Below are 15,390 nucleotides of genomic sequence, written 5' to 3' on the forward strand. Positions count from 1 at the left end.
TCCACAAGGTGGCACTATAGAGCAGTGTTAGACATTAGCTGTGGAGCCATGACCATCATGCAACATAGCAATCAAATATAGTTCTTATAGAGCAACAACCTAAAGTATTCATTATCTAGTTTGTATAGGACTCATTTTGATTCTTAGTCTTGACTTCATACTGTCATAGAGTGTAATCTTTATGATCAAATGTGGCTGCTACAAGCGCTTTAAATGACAATCTGGCTCTTTACCAATGTTTAAAATATAGTAACTGCTTATGCCATAATTTCAGTTATTCTACTGCCCTCAAATGCTCATTGGAAGCTCCTGAGGTTGAAATTGCTACATCCAACTCAGTTCTTATTAACTGTTTTTAGAAAAAGAAAAAGAGCAGCAATCCTTCTTGAAGTCAGGCTACTTTTTATGATCTAAAAGTAATTTTAAAGTATAAATCAAATGATACAGTCGGCACACTCAATTCATAATTCAGTGGTGGACAGTAATTGACTGCATTCAATCAATTTTGACGTACTTGTACCTGACCCATGTATTTTCATTTGCTATGTACTCTGCTACATTTCTGCGGGAAATATCACATTTTTTTTTACAGCGCTTTAGTTATCTGACAGATGTAGTCACAGATTACTTCGCTGATGAAGATTATTTTCGAGGTTAAAACATTGACAGCAGCATATCATCTTTTAAGATATGAAGCCTTGCTATAGGCTGGATCAAACCAGCTCACATATGATTGCATCAGTCATAATAATCGAATTAAATATCTAGTCTATATCAGTATATCATTTTGCACAGTGAGTACTCTTATTTTTAATACTTCCAAGTACGTTTTGCAGATATTACTTTTATGGGTACTTCTCTCAATAAAAATTTAAAAGTAGGGTTATTTTATGGCATTTTTGCACCGTAGTTTTTCTGCTAAGTAAACGACGGGGGAACGTTTTCCAGCACTGTTGTGTTTTGTAATTTTAAAATAATTCTTAAAAAATGTGAAGTCTTTCCGACGGCGCTTGAAGGGAGCGGTTGACTACATTTCCCATCAAGCACTCGGAGTGGGCGTTTCCTGGCTGGGGCTGGCCCCGCTGCCGCTGAGTTGGGAGGTGGCGGCGCTGTCTGGCTGTTTGTCGGACAGAGGGGAACTTCACGGCGGCTACGGGTGTGGCTTCAAACGTGATAAATCTCAACACGGGGGAAAGAATGCGTAACGGCAGTAGGCACTGAAACGAGACAAAGACGTAAAGCAGAAAAGAGAAATAGCCTCTGAAAAGTGGTCGGTGTGTGTGTGGTGGCTTCACTGGCAGCAGGAATCCGTGTGCTCGGTTTTTCAACAGCTGGAATACTTTTTTTTTTTTTTTGGGCTGAACTTCGTGGCCCGTTTTCGTGTGTTTCACTTTAACCTGCTCTGATGGTCTGCTGGAGGAACCGCCGAGTTAGCTAAAAGTCTACCGTCACTCAGAAAGTAGCCTTTTTTCGCCGTTTTTATTTTATTTTTATTGACAACTTCTCCACTCTCGGAAGAAACCGCCAATGACAGCCTGAGCAACCGACGAGCCTTTGGGAGTTCCGCAGCCGACATTAGAAACCCAGGTTCACGTCGCAGACAGAGACGTTTTGTTTTTAATGATTTTCGCTCCCTCTCGCGGATGAACGGACTCCGTCACGTTTGTCTCCACTCATCAAAAAGGGAAGTCGCCTTACTCAACTTCAGCCCTTGTTTTTTAAAATAAGGGGCTTTCGGACTCGATTTTTTTTCCCAGGTGATATTTTCCCACTCAAGCAGCAGTCCTGAAGCGCGCACTGGGAACCATGGGTTGTACAGTTAGTCAGGAAGATAAAGCCGCGGCCGAGAGGTCTAAAATGATTGATAAAAACCTGAGAGAAGATGGAGAGAAGGCGGCGAGGGAAGTGAAACTGCTGCTGCTGGGTGAGTAGACTGTCAAACACTGATAATGGGGGTTGCCAAAGTGCCGCATTTAGCGGCTACAGACGGATTGTGCAACAGCGTGAAAAGCACGAATATGACACGCGGGTGTTACAGAGCAAAAGTGTCCGAGTGAGTGACATTTTTAGTTGTCGCCGTTGCTGGTTACACGTTGGTTCCTGGAAAAAAAATGCCATGGTTGCTGTACTGACTGTTTTTCTAGCTACATGAGGGCTCTTTCGGGCTGTTGGGGCTGAGAGTTCACCCACCTCCCGAGCAGACAAACGTGGCAGCAGAAGTGCAGTTTGTGTGAGAGCAGCGGCCGCCCGGTGCACATGTCAGAGAGCAGCATGTCCGCGCCCGCTTTGCCGTCCTCCTTGGCTCTGCTTTCATGTAAACATGCGGGCTTTACCGGGAATGTTTGGGGGGGGGGGGGGGGTTTGGAGTCGAAACATCAACCCGGGGCACATGTCCGCGTCCAGCAAGGGCGTGAGAGATCAGAGCAGAGTGTCTGACTTTTGCTTTTCTTGTTTTTTTGGACATGGCAGTCCAAATAGGCAGTCTTAAATCTGGACTGGTTTCCTCCCACCAGGCCTGAATTGAGGGGTCAGGCATGGAAGGGTCTGGTTGATAATGACTGGGCTGCTGTTTGGAACACCCCTTACTGTTCCCAGCCCAGGCTGGAGCTCACTCTCACACACACACACTCACACACACACACACACACACACACAACTGACTGAAAGTACTGCCTGGTAGGTAACACAGAGAGAATGACACTTTCCCAGGCTTTTAAATGCCTCTCTCTGTTTTTTTTTTTTTTTTAACTTTTTGTCTGATGGGGGGTTAAACATACCACAGCCGCTGCAGACAAGGGCTGCAAATACTGATTATTTTCATTGTTGAGTTATCTGTCTGTGATTTCAGCGATTAATCATTCACTTGTTTAGTCTATACAACGTCAGAAAATGGTTAAAAACATTGATTGTCTCTCCCAAAGCCCAAGATGACGTCCTCAAATGTCTTGTTTTGTGCACAAACCAAATATATTAATTTTAATGCTTCACATTGCTTTTGTCAACAAAGTCCTTCAATATTGGTGCCATCCAGACATTATGCTTTTTGGTTTTACTTCCCAAATGCTTATCCGTTTTAGATTTTCTACTTCCCTACTTTTTATGGAACAAGGGTCCTCTAAGCTTTAACACCTTACTTGATATGCAGCTCAGAGATGCGGAAAGAAGCGACTGTCATGGTGCTGCTTAACCAGTAATTTGTATGAATTGAGAGTTGGAATTGGTAAATTCCTGCATCAATGACATGTTTCGTCTCCTGCTCATTGATTTACACTCCTGAAGTCAGCCCAGCTTTCTAAACAATTAGTCATTTTATTTATTTATTTTTTTTAATTTCATTGAGGACAACTTACTGAACATACGCTCAGGTTCAAGCTGTTATTGATCCTGTGAGCAGAGGAATCTGAGGCAGCTTGAAAGGAGTTTTTCGATGTTTGTTTTCTGAATAAAATGATGATGTGGTGGAAAATGAATTAACAGCAGAGCAGTACATTTTCAAGAACATAATCTGAGAGCTTCCTGTATTGAGCCTTTAGCTTAATATCAACATCTGTGTTTGTTGGTGTAAGTCAGGGGTGGGCAAACTTTTTCACTTGTGGGCCACAAAGGGTTCTAAAATTTGACTGGGGGGCCGGACCAGGAGCAGATGGATGGAGTGTTTTGGTAATCCACCTCATAAGAGAAAATAAAATATCATGAGATATGTAGAACACATGTGCTTTAATTTCAATTGAAAATGAACAAAAGCATTACAACTAAATATCTGTCTTTGAAGTCCCACAGAACTGAGCTATTTATTGAAATGACTCTTTTTATTATTTTAAAGCACTGAAAGTTGTGTTATCCTTAAGGATATTATCATCATCAGTCTCCTCCTGACTGTCTTCATTTAAAAAACGGTAGGAGATGCAGGTCTACTGTCCTCTCCTTCTATTCAATCATCCCTAATGCCAAAACTCAACAACGAGCAGCGCGAGGACGGAACAGTGACAACGCGCCAGTATGTGGAGCGCATTATATTTGATCGCGCTGCATTTGCGCACTTGGTTTTGAGAACGTACGTGCACCTGAGCACCACATACGTGCATCCCTTAACAGACAGAACAAATTAGTTTCAAATGCATTTTTTACATAACACAACGGAGAAACGTACTTTTAATTTCAGTGGGAACAGTGTTGTTGGTCTCCCTTTTTATCCAGCGCATCAAAGTCTGGAGTCAGTTTTCTTGCTGTATCGTAGTCTTTAAACACCGCCTGATCGGTGTTCAGTCAAAAATATTTAGTTGTCCACTCCTTATTAAAAACTGGACATTCTTAGCTCCGCTCATCTTTACAGAAGGGCTGAGGGTCGAAGAGTAAAGCGCAAACGTGGAGTAATACGCTTCACCTCAACAAAGCTCAATGTATCTAGAGTGCGCCATCTATTGGGAAAAAGCCAGAATTGCAGGGAAAATAAAACATTAACAAGGTTTATTGATATAATTTGTTCAAGTTCGGCGGGCCGGATTAAATTTTGTAACGGGCCGCATTTGGCCCTCGGGCCGTAGTTTGCCCATGCCTGGTGTAAGTGGAACTTTTTATTCTGCACCGCACTCAAAAATACTCTCATTTCTTTCTATAGCTTGTTTAAATTTGAAATTATTTGCGTATTTGCATGCATTTGGCAACAGATTTAATCGCTAAATTGGTTTGTCATCCTCCTTCTTGACAGAAAACAGAAAATTCTACTTAAATTTCTAGAGAACACATGCTGTTTTTCTCTCTTAGGTCTTTGAAGAAACGGCTGGTTGTTAAGTTGTGCCCCTGGTTAGAAGGCTAATTACATGCTCTGCTCTGTACAGCAGGTTTCATATCAGTAATTACCATCCGGTGCAGTGTGTGGGGGTTGAGAGGAATTATAGGAGAGGTCTGTATTTGAATGGAGGATTCATGAATTTGTGCATCAAGACTCACGTCATGCAAATAAGAGTCTTCCCTTCATGTGTGCAGTTTGGAAAACATGTCACAGCACGTGAAGGATGTCAAACTGGAATGTCTAGAGGAGGATTTTCTCTCTCTAAAAAGTGAAATTTACATTCCAGCTATTTGAAGGGTGAATGGAGTTGTGAATTAATAATACCCTCCAGATTGAACAAGTTCATTTGGGCATTTCATTTTCTTTTCCCACTGTCCTGCTGGTAGACTTTAATTATAGACCGTGTTTTAGTTTCATTGAATTATTCTTTCTTGGACGATGTGGGCCATATGATATCCACAATGCAGAAAACACAGAATTGTGGGATTTGCTCACAAAAACAGAATCAACTGTAAAACATGGAATATAGCAGAAATTGCAAAAACGTCTGTGCAGTGTATAAAAATCAGTGTTTTCCCTCCCATTATAAGCTTTTTTTCATAGCACCTAAGCTGATTGGAAAGGAAAAAAACTCTGCTTCTGTGTTTGTCTCTCTCTCTCTCTCTCTCTCTCTCTCTCTCTCTCTCTCACTCACTCACTCACTCACTCACTCACTCACTCACTCACTCACTCACACACACACACACACACACACACACACACACACACACACACACACAGTCATGTGGACGAGGCCCTGCAAGAGAGGCAGTGCCTAGAAGAGCTCATCACTTCAACACACTATCAGGAGTGCAGCCACAGCGTCAGATGCAAGACGCAGACTCATTGAAGACTTTGTGGCTGTATGTACGGAGTCAAATATTCTGTTGGTAAAAATGAAAAGGCTACTTCCGTTTCTGGTCAAGCGTTATAAATGAGGAACCTGAACTAGAGAGTAGTCTCTGTCAGACCCACTTACCTGGTGCGTTCAATGCTAGAGCTGCAACAATCAATCGATTAATCTCTCAGTTGTCAACTATTACATTAATTGCTAAAGTGTTTTGATAATAGATTATTTGATTTGAGTAATTTTGAAGAAAAGTCAAAATTCTCAGAGTCCATTCTCCTAAGTGTGAGTTTTTTCTGATGTCTTCACTCCTCAGTGACAGTTAAGTGAGCATCTTGGAGTTGTGGACCAAACAGGACATTTGAGGACATCATCTTGGGCTTTGGGAAACACTGGAAACACTGATCAATATTTTTTCAATTTTCTGATATTTTATAGACCAACAACTAACTGATTAATCAAGAAATAATAAACAATGAAAATTATCATCAGTGACAGCCCTAAAATATAGTGCAATGTTACAGCAAATTCATTTTGAATATTTTTTTATTGAATTTTTGAAATTTTATTCATCCACCACACTCATTCAGAAAAATTAAAACAGAAAATGAAAAATCTGAAAAAAATGAAAACGGGTTTCGTCAGGCCCAAAGTAAAGGCTGCTTTGTCACAATTTGTAGTCATGGCTGAAATCTTGATCTGTGTGTTGAGTAGCAGTGCTTGTGATAGACGTGTGACACCCCTCCAGAGGTGCTACATCATGCCTCCACGTATGCTTTTCAGCATTCACATCTGCTATCTGTTGGAAAAGCTGAGAAAAGGCTCACAGCTTCCTGTGTGGCCACACCAGGAAAAGGCCTCTCCTCTCTGTCGAATGCAGCCTTGTAACTTGTAAATTGTAATCCCGTGTCCCTCCTAAAGCAAACTCTAAGGACTCTGAGGTGAGATGTGGGGTTTAGGGTTGAAGGATGGGCCTAGTTTCTACTTACAGGCCGAGACAGAAATGATGTATCTCTTGTTAAATCAGCTCTGAATCAAGAAGTCTAACCCACTGAGAGACTGATCACAATTGTTTGCACTTTATATGTTACCTGGTGTAAACAAACAAATGCAATCAGGAATTTCCATGTTAACTACTTTTCTCTACATATGCCTCGCAAAAAAGAGGGCCGAGTTAGATTTTGTCTTGTTAGGATCCCCAGAGAAAGCCATTAGTTAATGTAGCAGAAAGGACTTCACACTGTTGAGGCTTAAGCTTTCATTAACAGGAAGCACTCATTCACAGATTGCTGCTGATTCTGGTCATTGATTGACATTTTAATCTCCTCCCCGTCCACAACAAAAAAATTTTGCTGCTCACCTCAGTCCATTTTTCTGTTCATTGGCTTACTAACCTTTTTTTTTTCAGGTCAGCACAAATAAAATGTTTCTTTTGGCAGCACGCTCTGCCGAGGTAGTAGGAAGTATCTCTTGCACATAAATGCAAGCGTACACACGCACTTAATAGTACATAAACACATTTGTTCAAGAGCTTTATGGGCATTGCCGTTATGTAAATACATTAACGTATTGAACGCATGCGTGCTGCCTCTGGGTACAGTAGGAAGAGACATCTACTTCTGACACAAATATATAGGCACAGCACATGTATGTAATTGAATGTACCCCCCTCCCCCCACTGCACACATACACACACACAGCTGTCAGCTTGACAGGATAGAGGTGATAAAATGAAGGAAAATAAAGATGGTTTTGTCAGGCTACAGTGAAAAAATGTTCATCATGTTCCTAGAAGAGAAACAACTTGGTCTATTTTAAGTCTTAAACCAACTGGTGTGGCAGCACCGTTATTCATTTCCACGGAGGACAGTAGATGTGTTGTTGTTTTATGACATGATATACACGGCACACACTGCAGTACACATTTCAGACTCAGTTTATGACTTGGTTGTTGCTTCAGTGTTGAATTGGCTCAGGTTCCACCACATAGCTCCTGGTGGTCGCTGCAGAAAGGCTGGCACATGTAACAATGTAAGGCTGACATACTGTTTAGCCTGCAGCTGGTTTCATTCATGATCAAAGCATTGAATGGTTAACCTAAAATGAAGGCGCCAGCCTTATGACATCACTCATGCCACAGCATTGGAGATGTGCTGTTAATGCTTTCGGGCTAACAATATATTATCTCTATGTAGAGAGGGGATGTAAAGAGAAGCTTGCATAACTATAGCGCGGTCTCTGACCTGACTCTTTTTTTTCTTCCAAAAACTGGTCATTATTATGAACCAGCGTCGAGTTTTTTTGAACCACAGACGAAAGAAAAAAACAGATGAAATGAGCCCAGTCATTTTCTCTTCCTCTTTTACATCTCTGCAGCGTGCGTGAGGATGCTCGTGCTCATTAATCAGCATATTTTGCTAGAACCTTGGTCAGGAAGTACGGAAATGGACCTCCAGTGAGCACTGAAACAGTTATTGGATGATATAAACTCTGGGCAGAAATACTTAAGTAGTGGATTTTACTATATTCAGTGTTTTCTCAGCTGAAACACTGATACTAATACTTACTTTGAAAATCATGGAAGTTCCATGCAGAGCTCAAAAAGATCAAAAGAAGTTCACCAGTGTAATTGTGGTATAACTACCAGTTTTAAACACCTGCTGATTGTATCTTGGAATTGGTACCCGTTTCTCTCACCATCACTCTTAAAGAGGTCTGTCTTGCCTTCGGCTGTGCAGCTCTAACAAAACTTAAAGGACCCATGTGTGGGATTTAGCGGCATCTAGCAGTGAGGTTGCAGATTGCGACCAACTGAATACCCCACGCCTCATCCTTCCCTACGGTGGCTGGTAAAAACTTAAACAGAAGGTGCTCTAAAGGGCCAGTGTTTGGTTTGTCCATTCTGGGCTACTGTAGAAACATGCCAGTGCAACTTGGCAGACTTCGTGGAAGACGAGCCGCTCCCTCTGTAGATATAAAAAGCTCATTCTAAGGTAACAAAAACAAAGTGGGTCTTATTTTCAGGTGATTATACACTTACAAAAACATACTTGAATACATATGAATATTTGATGTCTACCAATAAATCCTTCCTAAATCCTACACACTCGACCTTTTAATATAAAGAGCTGCAACCATTTTATTTTCAATTTGTCTTATTTTATCCCAGACTGATTTAGTTTGATGGCTATAACAACATTGTGAAATTCTAGCCTGCCCATTCGTGTCACAAATGGATTTTCCTGGAAGCATTTATCTTGTCTTGGAGTTGGTGTCACGTCACCTGGACTGAGGTTTGACCACAGCCCCCATCAGATACACTTCTGGTATGAAAATAATTGGAGGTTGTCTTTTCAGTAATGGTCTTTCACAGGCTCAGACAGTAATGTAATTCAAACACCTCCTGTTTGAATCATGTTTTGATAGAGTCATTTGACAGAGGTACATTAAAGAAAATGGAAATTTATTAACTGTAAAATTTCCCTTAATTTACGCATCGCTGAGTGTATGTATTGTACAGTAGTCTACTTCCATGTTGCACTGACAGGCCACGGCCAAACACACTAATTTAATTAGGTTGTAACCAGTGTCACACGTCACTTTGCTCCCGTGGGTTGCAGGAGAACAGGTGGCTTCGTTTTTTCTTAAATGCTTTGATCAGGTAACTTTCTCAAAGCTTAGCTCTGCTGACACCATATTGATCAGAGAGCGAGGGCCTATATCGAGTAGCCCAGCGGCTGCTACATTTGTGAAAGCCATCAGTCTGAAGCAGAGTTGGGCTGGGAAACCTGAGCTGTAACTACTGTGGTTAACGAAGCCCAGAGCTTGAGCCTCTCTCTGATCTGATCCTGTTATTATGCCTTTGCCAGTTGGTGATTAGAGGTGTTCGACTGGTCTGCAAAATTCTGGAAAGCTGCTTCTCTCGAGCCCAATTCCTCTTCCATTTCCTCCCCAGGTTAAAGAGCTGTGATCAGAAACACACTGAAGAACTATAACAGTGCAGGAGTTGAATGTTTTTTTGTCTGAAGAATTACATGCCTTAATTTTACAGGACATTTTTCATATCACATAGGTGTATCCTGTGCTGAATGAAGGACTTTAGCAGCACATTGTAGCCCAAATGCAAGGCTCCAGCACAGTCACCTATTTACTGTAGATAGTCATATTTGATGACAACACAAGGTGACATGTTACAAGGCTGGTCATCCCATGTGGTCAGTTCTCCACAGACACAGAGTTCCTCCCTCTTATTAAAGTCAGTGTCTGAGTTTTAGTGGGTGTCAGGTGTAATTACAGATGGCTGATTATAGAGACCTAGGTTTCTCTGGTGAAAGCGAGTCATACTGACCTGGTCCTCAAACATAAGCAGCTCTGCAGTTTCTCCTCTGGCAGCTGAGGGCACTTTCACAGCTCCCCAAGAAATCCCATCTGAACATCATCTACATGGCAGCTGCAGTATAACTGATTTTTACAACAAGCACTATTAGCTTAAAATGTGCCAATTCTATGATATTCATCAAATGAGCTGCTGCCCTATGTTTTAGGGTGACTTGACCATGTTTACCCAACAGTCAGCACCACAGTGCTGCCCAATTAGCCGTATGACGCACTGGGTAGCAGATCTGTGAGTGTGTATGTGAAGGGGCTGTATATCCTGCAATTACAGGGAGAGCTCTGAAGATAAAGCCTGCTCCTGCAGACTGTGTGTCTCAGTGCGAGTCCACAGGGACAAGACTGCACTATGGTCTCTGCTCTAGAAATACTGGTAGTCTAGAAAATCCTCCTCCAGTGCCTCAATGCTGACCTCTACACACAGCTCATATCTTGCTTTATTACCTGCATTATTCCTTACAGTTGCATAGAGTTGAATGTTTTACTGAGGAGAGGAAGTTTGTGGCCCTTTTTAGTGTGCATATGAGTGCAGGCCTCAGGATTATCCTTTGTTCAGATCATCACAGGGTGTGAAGACACAGGACCAGATCACAAGCCTAATTCTCTGTGCACGCCATTTACCTTCGATACTGTGTGTAGGAGGGGGAAGTAGATACTGCTGCATGTAGGCCTGCAGACAGCCCTGCACAAATACAGAAACTGCTGCAAAATACAAAGCTATCTCACTGAGAGAAAGAAGGGTATAAGCATAAATGAAGAATGTACAAATGTGTCTTTTTTTTTTTTTTTTGAAAGCATCAGTTCACCCAAATTGCCTCACCCACTTAATCACATAGGTATCCAGCCACGTAGATATAATTTTGTCTCAAGCTGCTGTTTCAGATCTTCTCCTCTGAGACTTCGAGAGACGGCCTCGTGCAATGACGGCGAATGGCATTTCCTTTGTGGTGCTCAAAGTCCTGAAACATCAGCAATTTGTTTTTGCCAGAATCCATGTAATTCTGGTTATTTTGAACAATTGGCATATCTCACTTTTCAATAGGAGCTTTTTTCTGCTAGATTAGAAAATGCTGCAAGATGTTGACTGTTGATGAGAGTGGTGAGTAAGGTGAGATCTGTGGATTATCCTGAATAACTGGGACATTGTTTGTGTGTAGACATGCTCCTGAAGACCATTTTACATGACATGTTATTTATGTTATTTTTGAATGATGAGAGCACCATAAACAAAGTTGCATTCTGCTCTAATGTATTGGAATAGATGCAGTGAATGCATTTATCTGCATGACTAGATACCACTACGAAGAGAGAAACCTTTTTGTTGTTGATGTTGTTGTATTTTGCATGACGTGCTCGTGCTCAGTATCAGTGAGTAGTTTGCTCCATCTTATTTTCTTAAAAATTTGCCCCAGGCCCACAAAACCCTTCATGTTCCAGTTTCAACCCAACCCCGATTTACATTATTCTGTTAAGTCCACTCAGTGCTCCCTGTAATGCTGCTTATTTTACTTCAGTCCTGAAAAAACACAATTCATTCCCAAAGTTCATGACCCCCCCACCAAGAGCATCACTAGAAATGGCAAAGTTCCCCTCTTTATATTGCTTACATTTCCAAGTGCCTTTGGGGACTGGGGCTGGGGCCTTTCTTTGTCTGACTATGCCATTAAACACACATACAGCAAACCATTATCCCCTCTCTCCCCTCCCACAATCCATTTCCTTATTTTTGCCATTCTAGGAAATGAGCTCACTTGACTTCCCCTCCATCCTCATCGGGTTATCCTGTCATTTTTCTGCGCTGGAACGTCTGGTTCTCCTGGGGCCTTCCCTGGGGTAGGCAGCCTGCACTCTCAGGGTTGTGCATCTATATATGTTGCAAGCTTGAGTACACTTAAGCAGCTAATTGTCCAAATGCTACCTACAGAAAGAAAACAAATCCAGTTTTCAATGGAGGCTATCAGTCTTTGTTACACCCTACTCCGACAGTCATGGAGAAAAAGTGGTACTCACCGGAGAAGAAAAGGGAAGAAATGAAATGAAATTTAATTTCTGACAGGGTCATAGTAGAAAAGCTCATGATATATAGTAAGGTCGGAAGCAGAGTGTAGGCCACGGTTCGTATTTAAGTGGAAGACTGAGCATGTCTGTAGGATCAGCAGCTCAGCTTCACTCAACCACAGCTGTCACTGCTGCCCTTGTTCACACTGCAGCTGTGGTTTGATCCTCTCAGTCTCTTCATCTCTGCTTTTCCTATAGCTGCCGTTCAAATGTCTCGAGGTGGTAGAGAATAAAAGCAGGCAGTTGCTAGTCGATGAGACGACGAGCCACATCAGAGATGTAATCTGGCATGATTTCAACTGGTGGTAAGGTGAGGTAAGGTAAGGTGTTTTGTACAGAGTGACAGTGCGCTGCTGCAATGTGAAATGGAGATGCAGTGAAGTTGTCAGAACGCAGGCGGCTTAGAAAAGCACCATGTGTCACTCTCCCAGAGGTGTACAAGGGGGAGCTGCTTGTAATCTCTTCCCTCATTTTGCCCTCCTTCACTTCTGTAAAGTTTTCCAGATTTAGTATTGCTCTGGATCTCACTTGATCTGTCACACAACTGGCTTCTAGCTGCTTCGGCTGGCTTCTGTTGGTTGTTCTGCTGAGTTGTGAGCTGTGGAGAAAGTGCATTGAGTGAAGGGCCTAACATAAATTGAGCAGCAGGGGCCCTTGTGAAGGTGATAGATGGTGGGAATAGTTTAGATGTCACACTGGGTGAGGGTATGTTTTTTCCCCCAGGGTGATAATGTTGTGACAGCTGCACTGTCAAGGCTTTAATTGAAAGGGCAGTTTGTTGCAGCGGTATTGCCTGTCTTCAGCCCTCCACTCTTTGTCATCTGGACAGATATAATCTAGAGCTTCATCTGTATGTCTGAGACTTTTTCTTTTACAAAAACTCTCTTGCTTTGACCTGTGATGTCTCCTCCAGTCATATTCTCTTCACCAAGCCTAAACTAAACTTCAAACCTTGCCCAGACACATCCTTGCAAAAATAAACTTTCAATATTGAAATCAAGATTTACATAATTTCTACATAAATCTCAATGAACCCTGAATGAGGTTAACAGTATAGGCATTCATTATGAAACCATACTGTTGCTCCACCCATGTGGTTGGTTTGTGAAACGGGCTCAAGAGCTCATTCTAGAAATGTGTCAGCTTCACAGTGTTAGTCATACGTAAACTGGATCACTACAGCCACACCATTGCCTTTTATAATGAATGTGCAGGTCAGAAGCAGCCTGCTGTTACACCTGTGCAAGAACGTATCACTTGTATCACATTCAGGAAGTTGTTAGTGCTGTGGAGCCTGGCGTGCGCTGTGCATGTATCTTTCTTTTTTCTCTCCAGTTACACTTAAAGCTGAGTGACCTCAAAATATTAATGCCTCCAAAAGAGTCAAGTTGGTGCTGTGAAATCAATTTATGCCAAGAAATTACACTTGGGTTTTGAAGGAAATGTGGGATTTCTTTTGACAAATGCCTGAGTACAAAAAATCCCCACTGTGTTCACCTTCCAAAACCAATCTGCTCTGCAAATTATGATCCTCAGTGAGTACAAGCAATTTCACGGTTATCAAGCAAGAACAGCACACATGGGGAAGAAACTGAGACTATAACCATCTCTTCTAGCTCATCTTCATCATTCGATTTCCTTCGTGAAGATTTTTAAATAAATATCTGTTAAGAAGGTTTGTTGTATTTTACATACACATAAAAATGTCTTGTATCAAATAGACTGGGCTTGGTATATCACTAAAAAACTTAATTTCTTGCTGCTGTCTGTCTCCTCTCTCTCGTTTTTTGATCATGGCTGTTAACTGTGTTGCAGATGGGATAGATGTCATTTCCTGTTTCAGCCCATCACCCCCCCTCCCCATCTGTCACTTCCTTTTTCAGCTGGCAGTGTGTAAAAGAGAAGTAGATGTGAGCCTTTTGTTCAGCTGGTTGAGGAAACCAGCACACCCATCCTGTGTCAGTTGTCTGGTTCTGATCCTCATACTGTGGCACCGCAGTCTGCCAGAGTCTGTGTTAACACACAACAATGAAGCCCTCAAACAAGTCTGATTTAAAGCTTGCATGAAACACCCCATACTTATAAAACAGGAAAGCAGCCGCCCTCCTTCTTTTTTCCACTCAGATTTTTTTCTCTGAAACTGACAGCAGTATTAACAATACTCGTATTTCACAATGCAAGTGACAGACTTCACAGTAAGGAGAAAACATGAGAATAACATGTGACATGTAACAACCCTTAACTGGCCGATCGCATGGTGTGTCTGCGTGCAGTGTTAGCTGTGAAACTTTGGGTAACTCATCTTTTACACATAGTTCTCAGTCACCATTGTTATTTGTCTGAAGACACCCCTCAAGCTAAGAAAGATTTTTTGGAAAGAATGTGGTAGAGCCATAAAATATGTTTGTTTTTTGGTGTGTTGTTTTGTTTTCCATCCCATTAAAAAAACAGCTCTTGAAGCAGCAGGGCACAATGGAGAAATGTGTGTGAGAGCCCATACCAAGCCCTCTAACTTGAAAAAGAAAAATCCCTGGCAACACAGTCTTGTGTGTGTGTGTGTGTGTGTGTGTGCGTGTGTGTGTGTGCTTGTGTGTGTGTGTGTGTGTGTGCGTGTGCGTGCGTGCGTGCACGTGTGTGTGTGTGTGCACATGTGTGTGCCATGCAGCCCTTCCGTGAGGTGTATAATTTGGCATGTGTGAGGCAGGCTGACGTTCCCCCAAGTATGACACACGAACTAGTGTTCAACTTAAAATCAGCTAAAAAACAAAAATGTTCCAATGAGGAAAACATGATTAGTAGGAAGAGTGTTTCAATAATGCAGGCAACAACAATAGAACCATTTAGTACTTGATAGCAGAGCCTCTTAGATTATGCTCACTGTAGCCATGACACATTAAGTGTCTCCATGACGAAAAGGTGATTAGTTTTGCGTGTCAAAGCATGTTGCTGCTGCTGCTGCTGCTCTATCCCACAAAGACTGCATGTGGAGACAGTATACAGCCAGAACAGTTGCTGGTTGGTCTGTTAAAATCAGATGTTCTGAACGATTATTTCAAAGAGAACTGAGAACTATCTTTAACAATTGTTTACAATAGGATTGTCGTGTATTTACAGCACGCTACAAACACCACCAGCCTGACGGAAACCCTAAGTAAAATCTGCTGCAGACATTCTGATGGGTAGTAGAATACTATCATAACATAACAAAGGTACATACAGTTATTCTTTACAAGCAGCAACTTTCTTTGTCAGTGTTGTTGCT

The 15,390-nt window shown here is 41.9% G+C and overlaps 1 protein-coding gene across 1 annotated transcript in view; it reads left to right on the forward strand.

The window, feature by feature from the left end:
• Nucleotides 1-1,124: 1,124 nt before the first annotated feature.
• Nucleotides 1,125-15,390, forward strand: part of LOC121621760 (guanine nucleotide-binding protein G(i) subunit alpha-2-like) — a 62,453-nt gene continuing 48,187 nt past the window's right edge. Inside the window, exon 1 of the mRNA XM_041958374.1 lies at nt 1,125-1,924. Coding sequence (XP_041814308.1) covers nt 1,807-1,924 — 118 coding nt within the window. The 5' untranslated portion in view covers nt 1,125-1,806. The remainder of the gene's footprint in view (nt 1,925-15,390) is intronic.

Source organism: Chelmon rostratus, chromosome 2, assembly GCF_017976325.1.
Source record: "Chelmon rostratus isolate fCheRos1 chromosome 2, fCheRos1.pri, whole genome shotgun sequence".
Taxonomy (NCBI): Eukaryota; Metazoa; Chordata; class Actinopteri; order Chaetodontiformes; family Chaetodontidae; genus Chelmon; species Chelmon rostratus.